This window comes from Sesamum indicum, linkage group LG3, assembly GCF_026168435.1.
Source record: "Sesamum indicum cultivar Baizhima isolate 11 linkage group LG3, ASM2616843v1, whole genome shotgun sequence".
NCBI lineage: Eukaryota > Viridiplantae > Streptophyta > Magnoliopsida > Lamiales > Pedaliaceae > Sesamum > Sesamum indicum.
The window spans coordinates 31,027,549-31,051,953 of NC_142659.1; the positions used below are offsets into that span (position 1 = coordinate 31,027,549).

Genomic DNA, 24,405 nt, shown 5'->3' on the forward strand with positions numbered 1-24,405 from the left:
TTTCAAAACAACGGTTGAAATTTAATCTCATATATATTATTTACATACAAAATTTAGAAAATATAAAAAATATAAATAATTAAAAATGAAAAAGAAAAAGGAAAAACGAAAAGCAAAAATGTGTCATCTTCCTCCCGCAGCCCCTCCCCCCCGGCTCCACCTCCGTGCCTCTGCCACCGCCTCCACATCGCCCCCTCGCCTTCACCTCCGCCTCTCCCTCTGCCCCCGCCTCTGCCTCCTGCTGCCACCCATTATTTTTTCTGTATTTTTTTTTAATTTTTAAATACTGTACATATACACACACGTGTATGTATATTTTATGTATTATTCATTATATAATTTTATAAGCTTATAATAAATTTGAGTTATTGATTTAATATCAAAATATAGATCGTTGATTTAAATCAGAAATGACATAGACTATCGATTTATTTATTAGATGTAGACCGTTGGTATATATAATACGATCTAACAATTTATGATTAAAGGTATAATAGTAATATTTTATCAAAAATAAAGTAAATTGCATCCAAAGAGCCCGCACAACACCATTAACGTGAAATGGGTATTTTGTATCTTTTTTAAATATTAATGAGGTAAATTATATTCTATTTTTCAAAAGAAACTAATTACCTATTTTTTGTACGACAGAAAGGTAAATTGCAATTTGCCTTTACTTATAATTTAGAATTTAAGCGTATGCATAGTGTGTGCTGCTCATCATTATCTATGATCAGTTTTTGATGGTTTTAGGATTAAAACAAATAAAAATTGAAATAGTGGACAGTTTTGGTAAATTCAAAAAGGTTGGGGGAGATTTTTAATATACAGAAACCTCAATGGAGTTCTATGCAAATAAAAAGAATAACGGATGACTCAAATAGTAATGAATATAATATTACATCAATTCCACCTGGCAATTCTTTTGGGCACCGAGAAAATGGTCTCAATTGAGAACGGAGCAATCGCCGTCGCCGCGAACGGCCATGCAGCAGCCGCCGGCAAGACGATCGCTACCGAAGGGGTTGCTTTACCTCCGGCGTCTCAGTCCAACGGAGCTCAGCCGGAGACGGACCCTTCTCGGAAGCGGAAAATGACGAGTCTGCCCTTGGAGGTCGGTACTCGTGTCAATTGCCGGTGGCGAGACGGAAAATACCATCCTGTTAAAGTTATCGAGCGCCGGAAGCTTCCTTCCGGTGGAGCTAACGATTATGAGTACTACGTGCACTACACTGAATGTGAGAAAAGTGTTTAATTCCTTTTTATTTGTTTATTGTAAATTTAGGGTTAGGATTGGGGTTTGCTTGATACCATGTGGATTTAATAAAACAAATTAGTCAATAGTATTGGTTGGCATTTCGTAGTCTGTTAGCTTCTTGTTATGCATCAAAAAGTCTTTTATTGCTGTGGTCTTTATCCATATGTATATGGGACTGCGGCAATTGGCTTGATGAAAATGTATTCAATTCTGAATACAAGGATATCTCGCTACAATTCTAAACCTTAAATATTAACCGCTGCATTGATGAATTGAGCTGTTGGTCTGTCCTTTGTGTACCTTATTATTTCTCATGAATTACTTCCAGAAATTTCCTATGAGCAAAATTGGAATGCTTTGCTTGTTGCTTGAGTTTGGGTGAAGGGTGCTGTCTGTGACACTTTTACTACCTAACTATTTATATTTTATGTTCAAGTACAGTTAACCGTAGACTTGATGAATGGGTAAAACTTGAGCAACTTGATCTCAACTCTGTAGAAACTGATGTGGATGAAAAGGTTGAGGACAAGGTAACTTCCTGTTCATTTCTTTGTTTTGTGGCTTTTTTCGTTAGTTTCTATTATGGTTTTCCAAATTGGAAAGTGAATTCTAGGTGGAAGTGTAACTACATATCTTGGGTCGTACATGTACTTTTTGTTTGCACTATCTTCTCTTGGGAACTTTTAGTTTACTGGTTTTCCATGTCAAATTAGCAACTCATATTTTATTCAGCTACAGCTCTACACTACTCAAGAGTTCCGTTTTCTACTTGAATATGTGTGTCTATTCCTTGTTCTCCATATGGCATATGCTGACATTTGAAAATTTCAGGTAACAAGCTTGAAAATGACACGGCATCAAAAGCGTAAAATTGATGAGACACATGTGGAGGTACTCCTAGTTGATTTTATTATGTTAATCAACAAAAATGTTACAATTTGTCTGTGTGTTCTCATTATAAATCCTATAACTACCAACTTTATTGTTAACCGCTGATTATGAAGACATGTTCTCCAGATAACATATAGGGTCTTATAGATAAAATCTTGGTAATGGGGTGACTATATATTCTCTTGCAGTGATTCGTCAAATTTTCATTTGAATGACTAAGAGGAGTTGTGGAACTTGTACAGGGCCATGAGGAGCTTGATGCTGCTAGCTTGCGTGAACATGAAGAATTTACAAAAGTAAAAAATATTGCCACAATAGAACTTGGAAGATATGAGATTGAGACTTGGTACTTCTCCCCTTTCCCTCCAGAATACAATGACTGTACCAAGCTGTTCTTTTGTGAATTTTGCCTGAATTTCATGAAGCGCAAAGAACAACTTCAGAGACATATGGTGAGCTTTCTTCTTCTTCTTCTTTTTCTTTCTTTCTTTCTTTTTTTCTTTAATTTTTTTTTATATAATTTTAAAAATCTTCCTGTCATCCCTTCTTTTACATGGTTGACTGACTTTTGATGGAACTGAAGTGTTCTGTATGAAACTTGGTCAGTTGCATTTGTGAACACCACTGCAAGATCAGTTTATTGCATTGGAATCCATCTTGTTAGATGAGTTCACTTCTGTTTCTGCATTTTGCTATCTTTCTATTGACACTGCATAGCTGTATGTGCTTTGTCATCTTTGTTTAACTTGAAGTTTGGCTACAATGCTAGTTGTTTAAAGTATTTACTCTTTTATTTGTAGAGGAAATGCGATCTCAAGCATCCTCCTGAGTTTGGCTACAATGCTAGTTGTTTAAAGTATTTACTCTTTTATTTGTAGAGGAAATGCGATCTCAAGCATCCTCCTGGTGATGAGATATATAGAAATGGAACTTTGTCAATGTTTGAGGTAAAATTTTACATTCACTTGATTTTGCTTAACTCAATAATTTTGGGAAAGAGCTCGTTTTTAGAAAAATTGAATGCCTTCAAACACAAGTCTTTTCATCAATTTCATGTATGTCAGTGCTGCAGTTTATTGCTATACTTCTATTTCTATATGAATACTTTATTTCTATATCTGCTACTGACAATACCATAAGCCACTTTCAATAAATATTTTTGTAGTTTTTGAATTTGACCTATGCAAAAAATATTCATTTTTATCTTACGTGATCTACATCTATAGCCACTTTCCATATCCCTATTTATATTATTCAAAATCCATCTACATAATTTCTGCGCAATGAGAGTCTCACCAATTCTCTCCTAGTTCAAGTCCGTTTCTGGCTGTTTAGTTTGAAAGGAGGGAGTACTTTTTTGGTTCTTATGCTGCCAGATATTTCCTGGGTGTGATATTGTCTTTCTTGATCATTGCCAGAATTGTGCTTTGATTGATTCCTCAATTTATTTGTACTTAGACCTTTGGCTCATTGTAATTGAGTATACAAGACAATTTTCATCATATTTTAGTACTTGGCATGTGCTGATGTCTTGCATTGATACTCTAACACTTTATTCTTTGCGACTTCATTTGATTTGCTGGTGCCGTGCATCTTGCTCCAACATTTCTGACAACTGTTGCCATGAAGAAGTGTTAACTAACTTTGAGATGCATGAGAACAGGTTGATGGTAAAAAGAACAAGGTTTATGGGCAAAATCTTTGCTACCTAGCTAAATTGTTTCTTGATCACAAGACCTTGTACTATGATGTCGATCTCTTTCTATTCTATGTGCTGTGTGAATGTGATGATCGAGGATGCCACATGGTCGGCTACTTCTCCAAGGTAATTTTATCATTTACGGTTGATCAGATCTTTTACTGCCTATTGCTATTTACATTCCTAACTCTGGAAAAATTTATATTTTTTGAGCACACAGTTCATTCAACCGTGTTATCACGTGTTTTCGCTTGAGGCCATCATTCCCTCTTATTTTGCTTTCTGAACTACGTATTTTTCAAACATTTCTTTGTGTGAGAACTTTGAGTTGCTCTTATCCCAAGTTATTTTGGTGCATTAGCACATGCCACTTATGTTTACTTATATACAAGCTTGATCTTGTTGTCACTCAAACTTGTTCACTTGGTCTAACTTCACTAGGGTGAACCAGAGCTTCTGACATTTCTGACTTTAAGGGTACTGATCCTTTTCCTTGAATTAATATGCAGGAGAAGCATTCAGAGGAGTCCTACAATTTAGCTTGCATTCTTACTCTGCCTCCTTATCAGAGAAAAGGCTATGGAAAATTCCTAATCGCTTTCTGTAAGCTCTTCACTTATATCGTCCTCCCTTCAGTCCTTTGCATGCCATAGGTTCTAGTTGGAATAAATACATTGAACACAAATACACAATTATTATATAGTACTGTCGCTACAACTGATGAACCTTGCCCTGCCTTACAACATTCTCTGACATGATTTTTCTTCTGTTTTACTTTCTTTTGGGTGGGGGTGGTTGGACGATGTTGCTCATTTCTTACCATCCATGCAGCATATGAGCTTTCAAAGAAGGAAGGTAAAGTTGGAACACCAGAACGACCCCTCTCAGATCTGGGTCTCTTGAGCTACCGAGGATACTGGACACGGGTTCTTCTGGACATACTGAAAAAGCACAAGGGCAACATCTCTATCAAGGTCCTCATTTAACAGTTAGTTTCAAATGCTAGAGCTGGGAGTGTACATTCATATTGTTTACGTTTTCGCATGCCTCTTTCACATTTCAAGCAGCAGTTTTATCTATCGAAGATCTGCATGTAAACAAAAATATAGTGAACAATCAGTCAACATTTCATGAAACCCTAATCTCCAATATCAGATGATGTGGCATCGAGAAACTTGTAAAACAAGCATTGATAGAACAATAGTAAGGAAACAAGAGATACTGAAAAGTTTTTCGGATACATATTATTCAAGTAATTATAATCATTGTTGCATCATAGTTGGCAATAAGTGCCCAGGGTTTGTAGCTTTTCAAATGTAGTGTGGTTCCTTTCTTAAGTGATGACTCTATTTCTCTTCTGAAGTAAATATTCTTATGCATGCTTCGAAGTGCTAATAGACATGCTTTAATATATGTGTGCTGCTTGGTTTTCATGCCAACTTTGGTTTCAACTCTGGAAGTAATAGCATCTCAGTTAGGTTGAGCATGTTCAAGTGCTTATATCATCTTTCTTGGTGCTCTTTCTCCCATACTTTTGTTTTTTTACCATCTTGTTTTCCGTGTTTAATTTCTTTCTGCAGGAGCTTAGTGACATGACAGCCATCAAGGCAGAGGATATTTTGTCCACCCTTCAGAGTTTAGAGTTGATTCAATATCGGAAGGGGCAGCATGTCATATGTGCGGATCCTAAGGTCCTGGATCGTCATCTTAAAGCCGCAGGCCGTGGTGGCCTTGAAGTCGATGTCAGTAAATTAATATGGACTCCTTATAAAGAGCAGAGCTGATCTTTTAGTTCGGTGAGTTTCACTTCCTTCTCCACTACCACCGATATTGTGGTCCTTGAAGTTCATGGATATGTACATAGAACATTCAACAGCAACCTTGCAATTCTGGTGGTAGCCTCAGGTCTGACCGTTGTCTAACATACTATTCTAGAAAACATAATATAATCAGAGTGTAAAAGCTTTATAACCTAGCAATACATGGGAGTGTACTTTTGTTGTATACCGAACTGGAGTTAATCCTTTTCTTCAGTGGAAAATTGTAAGCTTGAGGAGGGAACCCTATAAAAGGACGTGTGTAGTGGACTTGGCATAAATATAATTCGAAGATTAGGAAGCGGGGGCCTCATCCCAATTCTTGAAGGGAGAGACGAGGCCCAGATTGCTGATGTATATTTTATATTACAGCTCTTGACACAATAAAACAGGGTTTAAGTGTCGCGTGAACGCATGACACTGGACAATGATGATGGATTAGAAGATGCAAAAAGTGGTTTTTGACCAAATCATGATACCAAAATATGGCACTCGTTTTCATTTGTTCGAGGACTTGACGTTGATATATAGACATGTCTGCCGCTAATCCTTTTCCATATAAAATGCACAATGGTACATGGTAATTTTGGCCCGATTATTCAAATCTAAACACAGCTAATGGACATATAAATTTAGGTTTACCATGTAATTCGTGCATGTCGAAATTATTAGAAGACTAATTATTCTTCTATTTAAAATTAAATTTTAAGTCATATTGAGTTTAAATTTATTATGTTATAAATATAATACACCTAATTTGCTTAGAGACGTCTGAATGAGGTAGCTAGTACCACTTTTATATTCAAAAAACTGATAATGATGGAGTCCATCCAACTCATTCGTCATGGGGGGCGTGAATTCTTGATGTATTATTACTATTGTCTTTTCTCTTCTCTCATAAAGCTTATACATTTTAACACTATTCTAAAATACTATAAAAGATGGAAAAAGACAAGAGATCATCCATAATATCCTTCAAAACATGGGATAAGCATAACCCTTGATTTCGAATTTGAGGAGAAACACAAAATCTTGACCATCACTAACTGTCAAAATGGTCGGGTAAAAATCAAGAAAAAGGAAAATAAATCTACTGTGAGTTCATTTACAAATTAACTATAGATTGGATCTATTACCTCAATCTAACTTTTCCCATATGGATGTCATACTGTTGGTGGTTGAGAGCTGCTCTTCCGCAAATGAATCTGTTCAATCTGCAAGCTTTTCAGCGCCGCCCCTTTAGACCTTCTCTTCCAAAGATTCACCTCATCCCGGTCAACCCCAGACGCCGCCACCCTCTTCACCACCGGCAACGGTGGATCAAGCTCACCAACATTCACCAACCCAACACAATCTTGATCACATTTATCACCGTCGTTCTTCAAATTTAATCTTCTTGAATTCTTCTGTGTCTGTGCCAGTGTCATCTCTCTGATATTTCTGCAACTCTTGCTTCCGCTTCTGCCACCTCCCGAGACGGTGCCTCCCTGGGTGGTTGTGGGCATGGAGGTGGTGGTCGGGGGCAAAAGGGTTTTGCTAGAAAACAGTTTTTTCAGCCTGGAGTATCTGTGGGTGTGGGTTGTGACGGCGTTGGTGGTTGGGAAGCCGATGACACGGTTGCTTCTCTTGACTTGGCCCATGCAACTGACTTTAGGGGAAGAGGGTTCGTCGTCGTCGGTGGAGATGGGACTTTTGCGGTGGTAGTTTAGTTTTATATCTTTGATAGATAATCGGCAGAACAATGGCAAGAAAATGGTTTTCTGGTGGAAATGGTGGTGCTTGTGAATGCTCTGATGATCAAATCCGTTGCCCATTTTGTTTTTTCTACTCTTCTATGTGTGTAATTTGTATGTGTTATTGGTTTTACTACAGATACTTATGTGTGTTGTTTCTGTGTGAAGAGTGAGAACGTGTGTTTGAAGAAGGGGAAGGAGACGACGAAGCTGTAAGCTGTCGAGTAGAGTGGAGAGAGAGAAAGAGAGAGATGTGGTAATGTATATATTTTCATACATGAGACACATGTATAACTTTTACTATCTAATGAAATCAAATTAATTACATAATAAACTATACTAGTATAGTTTAATTATTTTTTAAAAATTATATATTAAATCACAAATATATTATATTTTATTATATAATTAAACAATTAAATGTGATTTGAATTAAAATTTTCCAAATACACATAGGCACAGCTACGCATATATATATATATATATATATAGTAAGTTAGTAACAGGAAACATACATAATTAATGTTTGATTAGATTAGAAAGAGTCAGAGTCACAGCCTCACAGGTCTCGAAGTGAAATTTGTTGTGCATTAAAAGTAGGAAGACATCATAAGCTGTAACTACAAACGCTGAACTCCAAAATATTAATAATTAATATACCAATCCTACTGTCCAAATTTCCATTTATTAATTATGAAAACCATCCCCAACACTCTATAACTTAAACGTTTTGTCATCATCTTTAAGAATTTTCAAATTCTAAATAATCATCACAATTATTCATAAGTGTAAATAGTTATAGGGTAACTAAATTTAAACTGTTAATTTATAATATATTTATAGATATTATTATGTCCTTGGTGTAATTACATAGACCACCTATGACAACAAAAAAGTAGGTGTATTTTGTACAATAATATTTATATTTATGAAGGTATTGGTAATTTTTCAAAAAAATAAAAATTATGTAAATTATATTAATTTTTTATAGGTACGTATAATTTTTCAAAAAATATAAATAATTTGCGTAAGTAATCACAAGTCAGGAGTGTGAATGTCTATAGTGTATCTTCATAATAATTTTTCCGAAAAATTGTGGTGAAACAGTATGAAGTGGATGTGTTGCCATTCATCATGTATATGTAGCTATAAAGTTGGTAGCAATTGGCTTAATAACTTGCAAGATTTGTGGATATTAAACAGAGGATTATTAGTGTTGATTTATCTCGTTCTGTTAGTTCATGTGCGTTATATAGATTATAGCATATTCCTGACTTGTCGAGGGAGAAACCACTAATTGAGCACTGTGGTATTGTACGATTTTATTTTATTAATAAAACTTACATTTATAAAAAAAATATCTATATATTAGTGATTTATATCCCTAAATTGGAGTAATGTTTAAGTTAGGCAATTGTATCCGCATTTCAACTCATGGGACCTTGTGAAAAATAATTAATTGTTTGATTCCATCTGTCTGCTGACCAAATAAAACAACTTTATGTAATGTTAAAGACATTTGTTATTATTTTTCTAAATTTAATTCGGGGAAGAAAAAAAAGAAATCCGGAAGAGGTGAATTGTAGAGTGGGATCGGCCACATGGATGACGGTGCACACGCAGCCGACATCACATTTGGCAGCATGTGGAGGACACGTGATAAAGTACACGTGGCTCTGTTTCCTACCCTAACTACTACCAATTTACCTGGAAATTTCTTCAGAACTTGGAGGAATATTAGAATAATTAACTCACTTGTCGTTTGATAATATAAAATACAACACAAAGAAAAGTAGAATTAGTTCAAATTAATGAAAATAGAAAATGACCCAAGAAAAAGTTGATTTGATTTTTGTAGGCATGAGATGAGAGACAACATTTGATTTTGTGAAGGGCACATGTAGAAAGTAACACTGCAATGTGCATGCATGCCTCAGTTTTAAATTACACTAACAGTAATTTTAACACACCCCCACTATTCCCATACATAACACATCACAATTATTATCAAAGGCTAAAGAAACCAAAAAAGACAATATCTGGTCACTGGGTTGTCCGCCTGTGGAGAGGCCAAGCAGATGAAATAAAGCTGTCCCATTTGTAATATAAGTACTAGTTTCTTGTGTTTGCAGGATGTCTTGTCTAACGTTTTCACTTCTGCAGATCCCTATGTATTATTGATCAAAATCATGGAACATCAACAAAATCTCTCTCTCTCTCTAATTGCAACGACATTTGATGTGAAGTAAAAATGAAGAGTATTATACTAGGCTACACTTTCATCATCCTCATAATTTACCTGAACTTTCTCCATAAATTTCACAAATTTTAAGCTGTTTATCATACTCTTTGAAGAAAAAGAACAGAATTAGAAAAACAGAAATATAAACAGAACAGAAGAATGACTCTTCTTTACATTTGGTGATTGTCCTCCTCCAACTGCTGCTTTGTCAGGTGCCCTTAATTTGGTAGTTTACAACCCCAAAAGCAATCCTTCGATTGATTTATCAGCATCAGTAGAAGAAATGTCCTTTCTCGTTTCGTCATTTGGATCAGTTTCTTTAATCTCTTCTGAATCAATTGCAACTTGGGTTTGCTCGTTGTGAGTATTAGATGATGAAAGAGATGGAGGACTCACACCCATACCTTTTGCAAGGCAAACATACCTGAACACGAGTTGCTTATAGTTGCTTAGCAGATCTTCTACGTCGCCGACCGTCAGATCACCAGCCTGGGAATACAAATAAGGGAAATCCCGAAAAAGCTGGTTCACTTCTTCTTCCTTCAACAGCTCAGCTGCACCTTTGTTTTCAAGGTCTGAGATTGACGGAGGTTTGTCTAGCGATAAATGATCTTTCCCATCAAATCCCTCGTTCCTGGATTTAGGTTGGGATGATTCAAGGGGAGACTGAGGACGTGTTGCTGCACGCTGCTGCTTCCTGGAATTCGGAGCTGATTTTGCCTCCACAGGCTCCGCGCTGGGAACATGTCCTAAATGTTGATCCATTTGACTGTACGAGTTATCCGTGCTCTGAGAGAGGCCAGAAAGAAGCGCTTGAGCAGATTCCATATTCCTCTCAAATTCCACTTCATCCATCGAAAGGGCTTTTGCATCGATATTGGATATGAAAGATTCTACAGAGAGCATGTTTGTGAAGAAGTAAGCTGCTTCTGCGACCAATCGAGTTTGTCGTCTGAACCTTTGTATATATGACAGGTTTGAATGCAATTGAGGTGGGTTTGCCTGTTAAAGATATCACAAGAAATTCCATTTTTGAACGTTGGTTGTTAATGAGAGAGGTGGGGGAAAAACAGAAAAAGGTGAACAAGATCACTATTGATAGCACCATGTTAACAATAAGCAATACAGGATATTGAGAGAACAGTTCAGTGATGCAAATGGCTTGCCCAATGAATATGGATATTTGGTTTAAGCAGAACTTGGACAATGTTATGTTTCTCCATAATGTGTCACCATTACAGGTAAACATTAGTATTTTAGAAACATAAGAAAACCAGATGACTACAGAAAAATTTAACAATAATAACACCCTTCTAGAGCTATTCGTCATCAAGTACATGGCCAAGCAGAATTACCTTTATGGTGACATAAATGAGAACCGGTAGAAATTCATCAGCTCCAGGATGATCTTCATTTGCCGCAAGCGATGCGTTGAGCAAAAGGTTATTAATAACTTTGCAACAATTAAGAATGCAGACAAGTTTATCTCTCGGCGCCTTGTACATGTTAATCTTTTGCAGCTCCTTCTGGGCAAGCTGCCATAACAGAAAATCAAGAACTGAGACTTCATGCTGAAGAACTAGTGGAGAAAAAGTTTATCATTTCCAGACATACTTCAAGATTAGATACATTTAGATATATCTCTTAGTGAAAATTGGAGAGATGCATGCACTTCTCCTGTCTCCAATCATACATGACTTTGATCTCAAATGCTTAAACTATTAAAACCTTCACAAGAGTTACTTTTACGGGAGTATTGAAAGAACATGTCACACATTTTTTCAATGAAAATACTGTTGTACTGTTCATACATCATCTAACAACTTGGAATCTGGAAGCTGCATTGATATATTCATCGACAAACTAAATAAACCTCACAAGTTATATGCGGAGAGGACTGAATCATGTCATTAAGCTGACTGAATAATTTTAGTGTAAACTTTTAAAGTCAATAGATTAAAGCCACAAATTAGCTAACAAACAACATACTTTATCAAACTAGAGTGGTAAACAGAGGTAAGAGTTTAAAACTGTCTTCAGTCTATCAGCTTTCAGCTTTCAAGGGAAAACAATTGTGTCCTCAGCCTTCTGAAGAGGGACTAAATGTAAAATCGACTTATCCATGTAGAATATTTACTTGATTTATCATCTCATGATTGAGTGATAGCTTTCACAAATTCAACTGGTCAGAATTTCCTTGAAGAAGCCATCAATTAGACTCTACATCATCCATCTAATTACATTTTCATTTCAATATAAATAGGAGAGCAAGCTTAGTTTTCCACTAGCAACCATAAACCCCAATAGCTTCTGAAAGACATCCTCTCAGAGTCAATTTATGTAACTGAAGATAATTAATTACGCATCATGCACACAAGATTAGAAATATTACGAAGAGTAGTGGGACCTATTAGCAGCAACCACACACTGCTTTCTTCACATGGAGTGCAATTGCTGAAGCATTTGATGCAGTGGGGAAAATGATTTCAGATGCATTTCTGTACTCACCAACCATGAGGTTTCATTTTGGAAGGTTGGCTTGATATCCAAATTCTCAGGCCTTACAAATTGTTGGATCAAAGCCATCTTTTCATAAAGCTGCTCGTCAGCTTTGACATCTTCAGGAATGGAAGCAAATACACGAGTAAACAATTTTGTCATGACATATTTCTCCAGTCCCTGTAATGTGCATAGAAACAAAGAGTTTAATAAAGCAAAAAAGAAATATTTTTGCAATTATACAAAAATGTCTTAGCAAGTTATAGCTATCTTTTCAACATGCATCAATTGTGAATAGAGTAAAAAGATATTACCAACGGTGTTGGCATGATCAAATAACAGAAAACTGGCAATATACTAATGATAATACTAACACTTTCTTCATATACATTAGAACTTTCACGGCAGCTACTTTTGACTACAAATTCGTGTATATCAGTTTGAGCTGCCAGATAGTTCAAGGGGTGGTGGGCCAAATTCAATAACAGAGAACCTAAAGAAAAAAGGTTATATTAGCCTAACCTTAGATCATGCTAGCCAAATGTACATGAACCCAAAAAAAAGAAAGTCACACAGCAGACATTTCAAATGTTTTCTTCACCGAATTAATACATGATGTAGTGTTGAGGAAGGAACAACACTTACTTCACCTGCACTCTCCAACTCCTCTTCTGAAGATCCAGCCCAAAGGGGGTGGGCCCTGAATGCCGCTTCCATATTACCAAGGAACTCCTGCACAGCCACACTGTCCCTTTCTGCATCTGGTGCATTGTTCAAAAATGATACAATAAAACTGCAAAATCCAAATTAGAAATAACAGTGGATTTTAATATGGAACAAGCATATACCCGAAAGAAAATAACTCCTATATTATGAATAAATGCGTGATAGTTCCAAGAAAGGTGATTTATTAATGCTTCAAGTCGTTCCAAGATGAAATTTCTCCAAGCGCCAGGCAGAATACTAAGATATTGAATTATTTTATTGTAATAAAATTGCATAGGATGCTAAAACTTAAAAAATGTACACCTAATAGCTTTTGCATACTTTTCATTAGTAGTCTTTGCATACAGTCTTTGCGTAATCATCATTCACCATAAAATCGCAATAGAACAAATCTCACAGGTCAAATATTGCATATAATCGATGAATAATGAGCTAGCAAATGACATTTTTGGCAATAATACTGTTCATCAATAGACAGCTAAATACCGACAATAATTCCAATAATCTGTGATTAATCCTATGCACGTCATATGCAAAAAGAAAAAAATAAAAAAGGTCCTTTAGCCATTGAATTCAGTACTCAAGAAAAGATAAAATGCGAATTGGTACATACATACAGGAATACCTTTTGATAGCTTTGACGAAGTCGGCGGCGGAGGGGTGGCGCATCCGCTCGAGGAAGTCGTGCCACGTCAGCGGGGCCGTGGACGAGCCGAACACGTCGGAGTTGTCCATCGGTGGTGGATCGGACCGACGGGCTGAGATTTACTGTGTTCGGATTCGGAGTCAACGAATGAGTGAGAAACTAATAGAGAGGTTGCAACGTAGAAATTGTGGTCTGGGTCGGCCCATCCAAAATAGCCCAATTTCTTTGCTTGACCCAATCCAAAAGGTCCGGATAAGTTGGTTTCCTTTGTCAAAATAAATTTATGTATTATATATTAAATTACCATTTTACTTTCACCATCCATACACTTTGGTGGGTAGTTTATTTTAGTGCATGGAATAAATAGTTGATAGGTCTGATAAATTAATATTTTTTATTCGATCGGATAAAATGTAAATTATACTGTACAGTGTCTACCCTAAGCCAAGATAAGTCATCAGACCTTATTCAGGGCATGATGGATTACTAAGAAGCTGCCATTTCTTGTAATAAGTGATGAATAAGAGTGAATTGGCCCTGCAATGCCATCCACCGTTGTCAGTTTCAGCCCTCAATGGATCAAGTATGAAATAATTGAGTTGCACTCTCATATAGACTAATACAAGTAAAGAGTTGACAGTGGAACCAACGCTGAAAGCAGGTTCTCAAGCTAACAATGGACTGCTCATCCAATACAACAAAAGCATAAATGATTGGATGTAAGCTTTCAAATGATATTCAACTGCAAAAATGACACTGACTAGCTTGCTCAGCTGTCTTCTTCTACTGTCAAATCAAATATTTAGCTCCAAAATCGCGAATAGCTACACAATGTATACGTGCACGCATCCAACACTCGTGATACTACAACCCGCAGAATACCTTTATACAAAACCATCAGAAAGAATTAATAGCTCCCGCACGCTCCAAATATTGCTGAGGCTCTATAACATTGATAGCCCGGGGCATCATTGGGGTTAACTGCTGCACGCAAACTGCCTCATGCTGTCTGCCAGCTGGAAATGGAGAGCCCGGTTTTTGTTAGCTCAACTTTTTTGTCGTGTAAGGGAGTTTTACAATAAGGCATTCCAAAGAGCCTCTTCTCCTTCACCACACTGGTCATGTACAAATTTCATCTTTTCTACTGATTTGCAGATTCCACTGCAGCTCCAGTCAAACGAGGCGATGCATACATTCCCTGCTTGTGCCTTCCATTCGCAGTCTGCAAATTAGCAAACATGTAACTATCAGAAAATTAAGTTTAAACAGCAGGCAAACCATGAGGTGGAGATGTATATTGATATCAGAAACATAGGAAATGTGTTCAAATATATGCTTGATGAACGATTAGATAGTCTTGAGGACTTGATCTGTTTGTTGGAACAGTGAGGTAATTTTGCAGAAGTCTTTCAGATCAGAAATCAAGTAATTGCTTGCTGGATTGTGAACGTTCCTCCAGGCAATGTTTGTTTAAGTGGTGTAACTGCTCCAGCTGGAGCCACTTGTCAAATAAGTCAAATCTTAAAACCAAAAGGGAACTTTAATGGAAAATACTAAGTAGCAGTACATACTGCTTCAGATCTTTGCATTTTTCTTCAGGGGTTAAGCTTTTGGGATAAAATCCTCACGTGACTAGCAATGAGACCATACCTGGTGGAGTACCACAACACATATTGCGCTCATCAATGTGTTCAACCTCAAGACCGATGAACCAAGAACCGAGTGACACATCTTCATTGGCATACTTGTGCAGTATGGGCCTACAAATTCCAATCACAATAATCCCAGATAAATACATACATTCAAGGAAAGATCAATGCTTGACTACACAACGTCATACTTATCGTGTAACCTGTATAAGCAGATAAATTACTCAAGGTTTCAGCTCTGTGGATACATAAATAAGACATTTTAAGCTTTTTAGCTTTGTTATAAACTTTGGCATTTCATGGGTATCATCAATTACCACACATCCACCCTCAGACATCCCATCAAAGTTTACACAAAAAGAATCAAATATTTACGAGTACAAAGCCATCTTATTGAATTTGCAGCATCTGCCAATTGACGCTAATGATGCTAGTTACAAACTAAGTTTAGAATAAATGGTATAAAAAAGAATGTCATTCAAAGAGGGTAATTTTGAGGACAGCTTGATATAAAACCCAGGTACTTCCCTCTTCTGGTGGCAGGGTATATAAGCTTTTCCACTCCAGTTTAGAAACGTAGTACTTTGACTATTTGTTAATTCTCCATTAGCTCTTAAGGATATAGAAGTGTATAACTCAAGTCTCAAAGGCAACAGAAAGTGGTAGAAGAGTGATCTCTAGACCAAAAGCAGGAAATCCTTACTGGTTAATGGAGATGTACGTGGCTAAATCCTTTGAAATAGCATAAATCTGTCCAGTTGCATGCCGGAAATATTTATTTCCTTCTTCTCCAAATTTCCAGTACTCTGGTTCATGGTACTTCACATTTCTGGACAACAAACCTGATTGTTAACTATCTACATAAGATTAAGAAACATAAAAGCAAAGAATGTCCTTGAGTTTCAAGGATTACTTTTGGGAAAGAACTGGACCAGACTTCATACAACCAATGTAGACTCGTGGTTTTGATCGATGACGGGCAAGAGTTGCAGCTAATGTACCTTTAGAAGAAAAATAACTGATTAATGTAGTTCAATAGCGAAATGTTTTCTTTTTCCTGTGACAGTTGTATAGTGAAGGTAAAAAGGGTCTTACCTAAATTAACATGAACATCGTCATCAACCTTGACGTAAAAATCAGCATCCCACTTTGCAATGGCAGTGGCAAAGAAAATCTTTGTTTTTGCAGACAGTTCATGATATCCTTCAACATGCTCCTGTAATATTGGATGGTTAAGATTTTAGAGCCCAGGCAGATTTTCTAAGAGGGCAAAAGCAGGGTATTGAGCTGAATTCTCTTTTTTACCAGCCTGAGAAAGTCTTGATGTTGAGCTTCTTCTGAGTCAAGAGCTCTATCCAATATGCTGTTTGATGTTGCACTAGATCAATTAAGAAATAGATCAACCTGGTTAGCTCATTTCGTTTTACGCATAAAAGCAAAGTCCCACTATCAGAAGCTGCAGTGCGTTAAGCTTAGGAAATGAGTCTGAGAGTTTAAATGAAAGCGCCATACAGGCCAAAACTTTCTAGAGCAAAAAGATTTCACAGAAAACCCTCAAATTTATAAAAGAAATGCCATGAAATTACAAGTACTCAGGAAGTAAATTGTTCACATCTTCAAAATACAAGATGTTAAATACTGTAGTAGCTACACCTACATCCACTGCATCAGTAAGGTCAAAGTAAAAGCTAAGATGAAAAGAAAAACTAGGACAACAAACTTTAAAAATCTTCTACAACGGCATATGTGAAAAGATATTTATATCAAGGCCAATGGATGCATGAATGAGCTTATTAATGCATTTAGTATGGATACTTTACCTGTGCCCAATCATAAATCTCACTACAATCCCCTTCTCTTTCTCCAATTTCCGAAGCTGTTCACCTGAGCAAATCACACAACTTTTCAGTCACATTCTCATAAGTAAAAACAAGATATGCTACAATTGAGATTGCAACAAGGTATTACCTTGAGGCATCCAGGTCTCCCGGACAGAATCACGCCTCTTTCTACTGCTGAAAGCAGTATTTATACCTATTACCATGAATGCCTTCTTTCTTGGAGGAACCCCATCTGCCTCAGAAGTTGTCGACGACCCATCAGTTTTCTGCTGCTCCTGAGCATTCCTAGACGCAGACAATTCCATCTGGAGCATTGAAATTGACTTGTCCAATGACCTGAAACAACCTCACAATAAGATTTACCACGAGCACAAGAGAAACAGCTGGACAAAATGAAGATTAGGGAATTCTGGGCTCACTGGATTGCCTCATGGGTTTTGTACACCTCGTTCATTACATCATTGTCCCGATCTCCTGCTTTCTATTGAAAAGCCAATTAAAGACTGAATATACCAATCCCTTCACATATCAAAACAATAAACAGCAAAAAGAGAAAACCTTCCAAGTTTGAATCTTTACATAAAACTAAAACCCACAAAATCCTTGAGGCGAAAAGCTCTATACGATCTGTAATGAGGTAAAAGATAAAAAGAACAGGAACCAGCTTGTGCAACATAAAATTGCTTGAAATGCTTTAACTCTGGTGAGAGGATAGAAAAAACTCCAAGAATTTGAAATCTTTAAGACTTCAAGTTCAAAACTTAAACTTGCAAATTTCAACATCCAAGTCATAAAGATTAAACCTTTTTCCTAGTACTGCAATCCTCGGAGACGATCTGCAGCTCTTGGTCCCGTCTTTGCTGAGTTATAAGCTGATTGTTGGATTCCAACGGACCCCAGTATCTGTAAAGCCCAGATCAATCAATCCCAAAATCCTCAAAGCTCAATACCCCCACAATACTAAAACAATCAAGAAAAGCGAAATTGCTGAACTACAACATACTTGTTGGTGAAAACCATGCCAACAAAGAAGAAACAAATGGAGAAAATGGGAATCCACTTAGCAGAAACCTTCCCATTGCCTTTACTCTTCATCGCTTTTTCTCTTTCCCTTCTCTTTCTACAACAGTGTACTGATTCAAGAAAAAAGGTAAAACCAAAAACCCAGAATTCAAACTTCAAAATCGAGCTTCAACATATGAGACTAGTGGGAGAGACGTGAGAAGAATGGGCGTTGATGGGGGCTGGAAATTTTTGAGAATGTCGATGGAAATCTTGGAATAATAATATCAGATATAACTAATTTTTATCATTATTTCTTATTTTTGTCGAAGATTATGGACGCGGGTTTAGACTTTGGACTTTGGACTTTGGACAGTGGGGAAATAATTTCGCATGTTTGGCAAAAACTTGGCTATCGTGGCACCATGTCTTTGGACGAGACCTCGAGGCCAATGGACCAATGCAATCGCAATAAATTACTCTAAATTGTCAATGACTTAAAAAATAAATTCTTATGAATATATCTTAATATAATAATTATGATAATAATGTTGTTGTCAAAGTTTGAAATAAAATATTATTTAATAATTCTTAAAATCAGTTCTTTTATCTATCATTCTACATTGCTATTTTTTATTATTGATTTATATTTTTACAAAAATTACATTTCGTTCTTGATTACCTTATGTTTACTTTTCTTTTAGAAATTTCCAAAAAAGTAAAAACACAATTTTATATGAAGGCATCCACAAAAATTACTAGAATAAATTAGTTAATACATGTAATTTTAATGAAATTTGAATTCTGAATTTTAATTTAAATATCGGGAGTTAAGTTGTACTTTATAAAATAGATATTAATGATAAACTATCGATAGTATTCGTAAATATTAATGACGTTAGGCCAAGATGTGGTCCAAAATTTCAACAATTAACATATATAGTAAATATTTTATGAAATTATTTCAAAAATCAATATGATAAAGTTTGGTCCAACATAAAATTATTGAACTTTATACTCTAGCAAATAAACTAATAATATAAGAGCCATGTGGACATGTAGGTGCAGTTAATTCAAATTAATCAAATTAACCACTAATTATAGTCTCCGATTAATCGATAATTGCAAAATATGAAACGATATGAGCACATGAGATGAGAGGAGATGGTGGGGTGGTGTTCCCACCGTCAGCTGCCTTTGTGGTACATTGACTTGGACCTTGAAAATGAAAAGCACGGAACATTCTTCGGACCAACACCGACCAATTATCACCCCCCAAAAGAAATTATGTGTATATATAATTGACAACAATCTATTTTATTAGTATTTTTAAAACTAAAGATTTGTAGAAATTTATGATTAAATTCCTTATGTTTAAGTACACCTACTGTATGGTTGAATATCTATCAAATTATTTGGAATTCATAAGTCAAATTCAGTCTTATTTCATAGGCTAAATTATACGTTGCACCCTAAAAATAACTTAAATAGTCACTTTGCATATGGGAAAAAAAAAATAAAAATTCCATCTAGAAAATATATTTTTCTTGCATGCTACACTAAAGGCAATTTTCAGGTTAAAGTACTCATCTAAAGGAGAGGCAATGGCATAAAAGAAATAACACAATAGGTTGTGTGAATTTTGAAAATCATATAAAATGAAATATAAAATTTTAAAAATATCTTTAAACTATAGTATAAAGATTAAAGGCTAAAAAGTTTAAATAATATTTAGCTTATATATTTAGTTAAATATTAAAATACAAAACAAAATAGTATATAAAGATGAAATATTAAACAAAATCTTCAACAAATATTTCTATATAAAAGGCTGAACAAATTACTGTGCAAGTGTGCATATTTAATAGAAATTATCTGATATAAACTATTCATATATAATATATATTAAATATGTATGTTGGTATTATTTTTATATAAATGAATTGATAAGATTTTACATATTTTATACAATCAAGAAAGATCTAACAATTATTAAAATAAGAAATAATATATAATAATTAAGGACATAACGATCAATTAATTGATATAAAAAATATAATGCTCTTAAATATTTGATGAAAAAGGGGAAGTGAGCAATGTTTGTGAACTTTTCTTTGGGGGGGGGGGGGAAGGAGATTTGCATATTATTTTAACAATATTGGGGGTTATTAATTATCTCTACCATTTTATAACGTATATATTATAAGTGATCATATATTTAATCAAAGTATAATGACGTTATTATTATGTATTGAAAGATGTAATAAAAATATTGTAACATTAATATGCAATTTTGTTGCATAAAAAAAGTCAATAAGACTTAACATTTAATCAAAATTTAATTTTATGGACATATATTTCTTTATATGTGTTTTGATAAGTGCGAACTTTTATAATTTTTATAAATGTCGATGCATTGAGATTTATAAAAAGAATAATTTATACTATTAATTCAATTAAAAAAATCACAAAAATATTAAAAATTAAATGAAAGCAAAACCAAGGTCGTAGTGTTTATATTCAATTCAAAAAATCAATTTTCAAGAGATTTTCTTTAGATTATGAATGAGTAAAGGGAGAATGAAATCAAATATTTAGCATAGATTACGACCACAATTCCAGAATTCAATTCTAAAAGCCATACATAATTAATTAGTTTTTTTATCTATCAAATTGCAATTTACAGAATCCAATGATGAAAAATCCAACACCTTAACGCCAAAGAAAGCGAATGTTTAATTACAAACAGGACTTAATAATTGCATCATCATCTTTAGTTTTCTTCCACAGAGGCGGGACAAATTTGGAAATTCCCCCCCCAAAAAAAAAATGAAAAGAAAAAGGAATTTTCTGATATTTCTGCTGCCTATTTTTGTGGTCTAATTTTGGTTTCGTGAAATGAGTGTTTTCCTATTTAATTTTCCCCCCTATATTATATATTCTCCCTCTTTTTAGGTTGTTGTTCTCTCTAGAACTGCTGCTGCCGCGTGAAGATAAAGCTTCTGCTCTCATCGTCGAAGGTCTTCTCTTAATTTCACACTTATGCAATTCAATCTTGTATTTTTCTGTTATGTTATTTTTATGTACATATTGAATCGTGCTACTGTTGTTCGCTTTCGATTTTCTTTTTATTTATTTTTTAAGTTTGATAATTTTCGGTAAACCTTCTGATGCCTGTATGGTTTACCGATTACTTCCTTTGATCGTTAACTTGAATTCGGTTTTAAATTTAATTTTAGTCGGATGCGTAGATCTGAAGCAAAAAAGAAAAAAAAAAGAGCAATTCAGAGGACTTCCGACGTTTCCTATATTTTTTAGCTAGTTTTAAAAATGGAAGCTTGAAATTTGGCGATTTCGAGGTGTTTTTACGTGTGATAGCTAACTTGTTCAAATTTGAAGCATGGAGAAAGTTCGAGTGAATATTTTGTAGATTAACAACTACTCTCTATACCTAACTCGGCAACTGTAGATTCGTGGCATATTGTAAATTCTTCGTTAAAAGAAAATTGTTGAATACTTTCAAGTTGATGTTATCAATGAGATACAAATTGTTTGTATGCTTGATTTCATTATCATACGTGTGCAACTGTGCGTGCTGAATGCACGTGAACTTGGTGATTGTGTGTTCTAAGATAGTAGATGGATGGTTTAGGGATGGCAATGAACTGTTGTATGTTGATGTAAGGCGTGTCCATTTGTGCTTGCCTCAATTGCACAACACTAAAACATATGGAAATGAATTCATAGACTGCATTTACTTTGTTGTAAGACTACTTTGTTTGTAGTTTCTTAAGCTTGCCTTTTATGAGCTGACTCATGGCAACGGTAGAATCTGGTGCTACTAGGAGCTTTTTCTTTTAACTTAATGTTTAATGAAATATTATTATCTGCCCTGGATGGGAATCTGAGTTAACATCTTGCATTCTCATTGTTATCCTACTGAGGTACCAGTTTTGGTTGGAATGTGGCAATACCTGTCCTATTCTTTTTGAGACGACATTTGGTGAGGAAAAACATTATGAATGTCTATCTTTAGTATTGTGCTCTAGTATTTGACTGGAATTACATTCTTATGCTTTGTTTGAATTGAGACTATGTGTAAAGACTACTCGTGCCTTGTTTCATTGAAACACTCAACATGTGGATTCTGGAACTTCTTTTTAATTAGTTTCCTCCTCCATTCTGTTTAGAACTTTCTGCGGCTCCAAATTTCAATTTAAACAGAATGTCGGACGGTCAAGAAACTGATAAGAACATTGAGATATGGAAAATCAAGAAGCTTATCAAAGCACTGGAAGCTGCCCGAGGCAATGGTACCAGTATGATTTCTCTTATCATGCCTCCACGCGATCAAATATCTCGTGTTACTAAGATGCTTGGAGATGAATTTGGAACTGCATCTAACATCAAAAGCAGAGTAAATCGCCAATCTGTTCTGGGTGCAATTACATCTGCTCAGCAGAGACTGAAATTGTACAATAAGGTTCCTCCAAATGGACTCGTGCTTTATACTGGAACTATCGTCACTGAGGATGGGAAGGAAAAGAAAGTAACAATTGACTTTGAGCCATTCAGGCCTATAAATGCTTCGCTTTATCTCTGTGACAACAAGTTCCACACTGAGGCGCTTAACGAACTTCTAGAATCTGATGACAAGTTTGGCTTTATTGTTATGGATGGTAATGGGACCCTTTTTGGGACATTGAGTGGTAATACTAGGGAGGTTCTTCACAAATTCACTGTGGACCTTCCTAAGAAGCATGGAAGAGGAGGACAATCTGCTTTGCGGTTTGCCCGTCTGCGGATGGAGAAGCGCCACAACTATGTGAGGAAAACAGCGGAGCTTGCAACCCAATTTTTTATTAATCCTCAGACAAGCCAGCCGAATGTTGCAGGACTCATACTTGCTGGTTCAGCTGACTTCAAGACGGAGCTCAGTCAGTCTGATATGTTTGATCCTCGTCTACAGGCAAAGATTTTGAATGTAGTGGATGTTTCTTACGGAGGGGAAAATGGCTTCAATCAGGCAATTGAGCTGTCCGCTGAGATCCTGTCCAATGTAAAATTTATACAAGAGAAGCGTTTGATAGGCAAGTACTTTGAGGAGATCAGTCAGGACACTGGCAAATATGTTTTTGGTGTGGATGACACATTGAAGGTTCTAGAAATGGGTGCTGTTGAGACACTTATTGTGTGGGAAAATCTGGACATCACTAGATACATGTTGAAGAATACCGTCACTGGTGAAGTTACCATAAAACACTTCAACAAGGAGCAAGAGTCTCAGCAGAGTAACTTCCGTGATCAAGCCACAAATGCTGAATTGGAGGTTCAGGAGAAGCTGTCGCTGCTCGAATGGTTTGCCAATGAATATAGACGATTTGGTTGCACGCTGGAGTTTGTCACTAACAAATCACAAGAGGGATCCCAGTTTTGCCGAGGTTTTGGAGGAATTGGAGGAATCCTGCGCTATCAGTTGGATGTTCGAGCTTTTGATGATCTTTCTGATGATGGAGAAGTTTACGAAGATTCTGAATAGCAATCAATCAAATTCTCCATTTCCAGTGCAGGGATGGAGGGGAGGCCTGCACTGGTGCGCAAGGGCTCGCGCTTGACTCGCCGCTCGGACTACTTGGATATAAAAACTCGAAGGAATTACATGGAGGTCTGTGATTTTTGCATTTTTCTAATAATGTATATTCTGTTCTTTGCGCTATTTTTCCGTTCCATCTTTGATCTCTGTTCATCAGCACGTTTTCTGCAAATCAATGTTCTAATTGTTCTTATTACCCCCTCATTTCTCGTGGATGTGCACAGGCAACTATCTGGAGGAGATCAGAAATTGGACTTGAGAAGGGTGTACGAAGATTTGCAACCGATGTAGCTGAAACATCGTTATTGGTCAGATATGGGAACTTTGTGATTATGCTTTCAGGAGAGAGGATGGATTGCTTCTGAAAGCTAAGACATTACATCTCGTTTTTAGTTATGCCCTGGCAGTTTGGAAGACAATAATATATACTGTAATAAGTACTGCATCTGGGTTCCTATTACTGCATCAGACTTCTTTTGTTAGTAATGTATGCATGTTTGCTTATGGCAGTATACATATTCTTCTTGCTTCTTTACTGTCTAGTGAATATTTTTCCATCTCAAAGTACTTCCATTTCACTAGATGACGTTGACGAACATATCTTCTTTATATGAAGAGAAGGGAACAGTGCATAACAATATTACTGCGTAGGTGATGAGAAGTCGAGAAATGAATGCATAGTCGACCTCAAGCGCAAGTATTTTCAAACGTGTGCATGTATCCTTCTTATTGTGGTTCCAAAACTCCTGCACATGTCTGGGCTGTTTTCCTATCTGGTCTACAAAGACCCAATAGTTGTTAATTGGAAA

General features: G+C 35.9%; 5 protein-coding genes across 8 annotated transcripts; 2 read left to right on the forward strand and 3 right to left on the reverse strand.

The window, feature by feature from the left end:
- The first annotated feature begins 893 nt into the window (after window positions 1-893).
- LOC105159506 (histone acetyltransferase of the MYST family 1) lies at window positions 894-6,029 on the forward strand. 2 transcript variants are annotated; one of them, XM_011076586.3, is made up of 9 exons: window positions 894-1,238; window positions 1,700-1,788; window positions 2,090-2,149; window positions 2,392-2,601; window positions 3,028-3,096; window positions 3,813-3,974; window positions 4,358-4,451; window positions 4,680-4,822; window positions 5,429-6,029. In XM_011076586.3, exons 1-9 carry the CDS (start codon window positions 941-943, stop codon window positions 5,630-5,632), a joined length of 1,329 nt encoding a protein of 442 aa, XP_011074888.1. In that variant the 5' UTR covers window positions 894-940; the 3' UTR covers window positions 5,633-6,029. The 2 variants fall into 2 exon arrangements, with proteins under 2 accessions (XP_011074888.1, XP_011074890.1); XM_011076588.3 differs by lacking the exon at window positions 3,028-3,096.
- On the reverse strand, window positions 4,800-7,676 carry LOC105159505 (uncharacterized). Its single transcript, XM_011076585.3, has 2 exons — window positions 6,802-7,676; window positions 4,800-4,935 (listed from the first exon to the last, which is right to left on the reverse strand). Exon 1 carries the CDS (start codon window positions 7,477-7,479, stop codon window positions 6,829-6,831), a length of 651 nt encoding a protein of 216 aa, XP_011074887.1. The 5' UTR covers window positions 7,480-7,676; the 3' UTR covers window positions 4,800-4,935; window positions 6,802-6,828.
- Window positions 7,677-9,683: 2,007 nt separating this feature from the next.
- Window positions 9,684-13,669, reverse strand: LOC105159507 (vacuolar protein sorting-associated protein 9A). 2 transcript variants are annotated; one of them, XM_011076590.3, is made up of 5 exons: window positions 13,491-13,669; window positions 12,785-12,932; window positions 12,149-12,319; window positions 10,996-11,175; window positions 9,684-10,642 (listed from the first exon to the last, which is right to left on the reverse strand). In XM_011076590.3, the coding sequence occupies exons 1-5, from the start codon at window positions 13,598-13,600 to the stop codon at window positions 9,872-9,874; spliced, it is 1,380 nt and encodes a 459-aa protein (XP_011074892.1). In that variant the 5' UTR covers window positions 13,601-13,669; the 3' UTR covers window positions 9,684-9,871. The 2 variants fall into 2 exon arrangements, with proteins under 2 accessions (XP_011074892.1, XP_011074894.1); XM_011076592.3 differs by having other exon boundaries at window positions 12,785-12,900; window positions 13,491-13,645.
- Window positions 13,670-14,097: 428 nt separating this feature from the next.
- LOC105159509 (beta-1,3-galactosyltransferase 7) lies at window positions 14,098-18,332 on the reverse strand. 2 transcript variants are annotated; one of them, XM_011076593.3, is made up of 11 exons: window positions 18,005-18,332; window positions 17,805-17,904; window positions 17,421-17,482; window positions 17,129-17,337; window positions 16,981-17,044; window positions 16,466-16,538; window positions 16,256-16,376; window positions 16,074-16,161; window positions 15,864-15,989; window positions 15,162-15,271; window positions 14,098-14,733 (listed from the first exon to the last, which is right to left on the reverse strand). In XM_011076593.3, the coding sequence occupies exons 1-11, from the start codon at window positions 18,094-18,096 to the stop codon at window positions 14,585-14,587; spliced, it is 1,194 nt and encodes a 397-aa protein (XP_011074895.2). In that variant the 5' UTR covers window positions 18,097-18,332; the 3' UTR covers window positions 14,098-14,584. The 2 variants fall into 2 exon arrangements, with proteins under 2 accessions (XP_011074895.2, XP_020548464.1); XM_020692805.2 differs by having other exon boundaries at window positions 17,421-17,475; window positions 18,005-18,019.
- Window positions 18,333-20,868: 2,536 nt separating this feature from the next.
- Window positions 20,869-24,131, forward strand: LOC105159510 (eukaryotic peptide chain release factor subunit 1-3). Its single transcript, XM_011076595.2, has 3 exons — window positions 20,869-21,023; window positions 22,194-23,668; window positions 23,821-24,131. Exon 2 carries the CDS (start codon window positions 22,229-22,231, stop codon window positions 23,540-23,542), a length of 1,314 nt encoding a protein of 437 aa, XP_011074897.1. The 5' UTR covers window positions 20,869-21,023; window positions 22,194-22,228; the 3' UTR covers window positions 23,543-23,668; window positions 23,821-24,131.
- Window positions 24,132-24,405: the final 274 nt, after the last annotated feature.

Coding starts and splice junctions, on each gene's coding strand:
- LOC105159506 (XM_011076586.3), top strand. CDS start 941: ATGGTCTCAATTGAGAACGGAGCAATCGCCGTCGCCGCGAACGGCCAT. Junction 3,097..3,812: donor GAACTTTGTCAATGTTTGAG/GTAAAATTTTAC, acceptor GCATGAGAACAG/GTTGATGGTAAAAAGAACAA. Junction 4,823..5,428: donor AGGGCAACATCTCTATCAAG/GTCCTCATTTAA, acceptor TTCTTTCTGCAG/GAGCTTAGTGACATGACAGC.
- LOC105159505 (XM_011076585.3), bottom strand. CDS start 7,479: ATGGGCAACGGATTTGATCATCAGAGCATTCACAAGCACCACCATTTC.
- LOC105159507 (XM_011076590.3), bottom strand. CDS start 13,600: ATGGACAACTCCGACGTGTTCGGCTCGTCCACGGCCCCGCTGACGTGG. Junction 12,320..12,784: donor AGTTGGAGAGTGCAGGTGAA/GTAAGTGTTGTT, acceptor TGCACATTACAG/GGACTGGAGAAATATGTCAT. Junction 11,176..12,148: donor AAAATGAAACCTCATGGTTG/GTGAGTACAGAA, acceptor CTGTTATGGCAG/CTTGCCCAGAAGGAGCTGCA.
- LOC105159509 (XM_011076593.3), bottom strand. CDS start 18,096: ATGAAGAGTAAAGGCAATGGGAAGGTTTCTGCTAAGTGGATTCCCATT. Junction 16,539..16,980: donor AGATTTATGATTGGGCACAG/GTAAAGTATCCA, acceptor TAATTGATCTAG/TGCAACATCAAACAGCATAT. Junction 15,272..15,863: donor ACGTACATCTCCATTAACCA/GTAAGGATTTCC, acceptor TGGAATTTGTAG/GCCCATACTGCACAAGTATG.
- LOC105159510 (XM_011076595.2), top strand. CDS start 22,229: ATGTCGGACGGTCAAGAAACTGATAAGAACATTGAGATATGGAAAATC.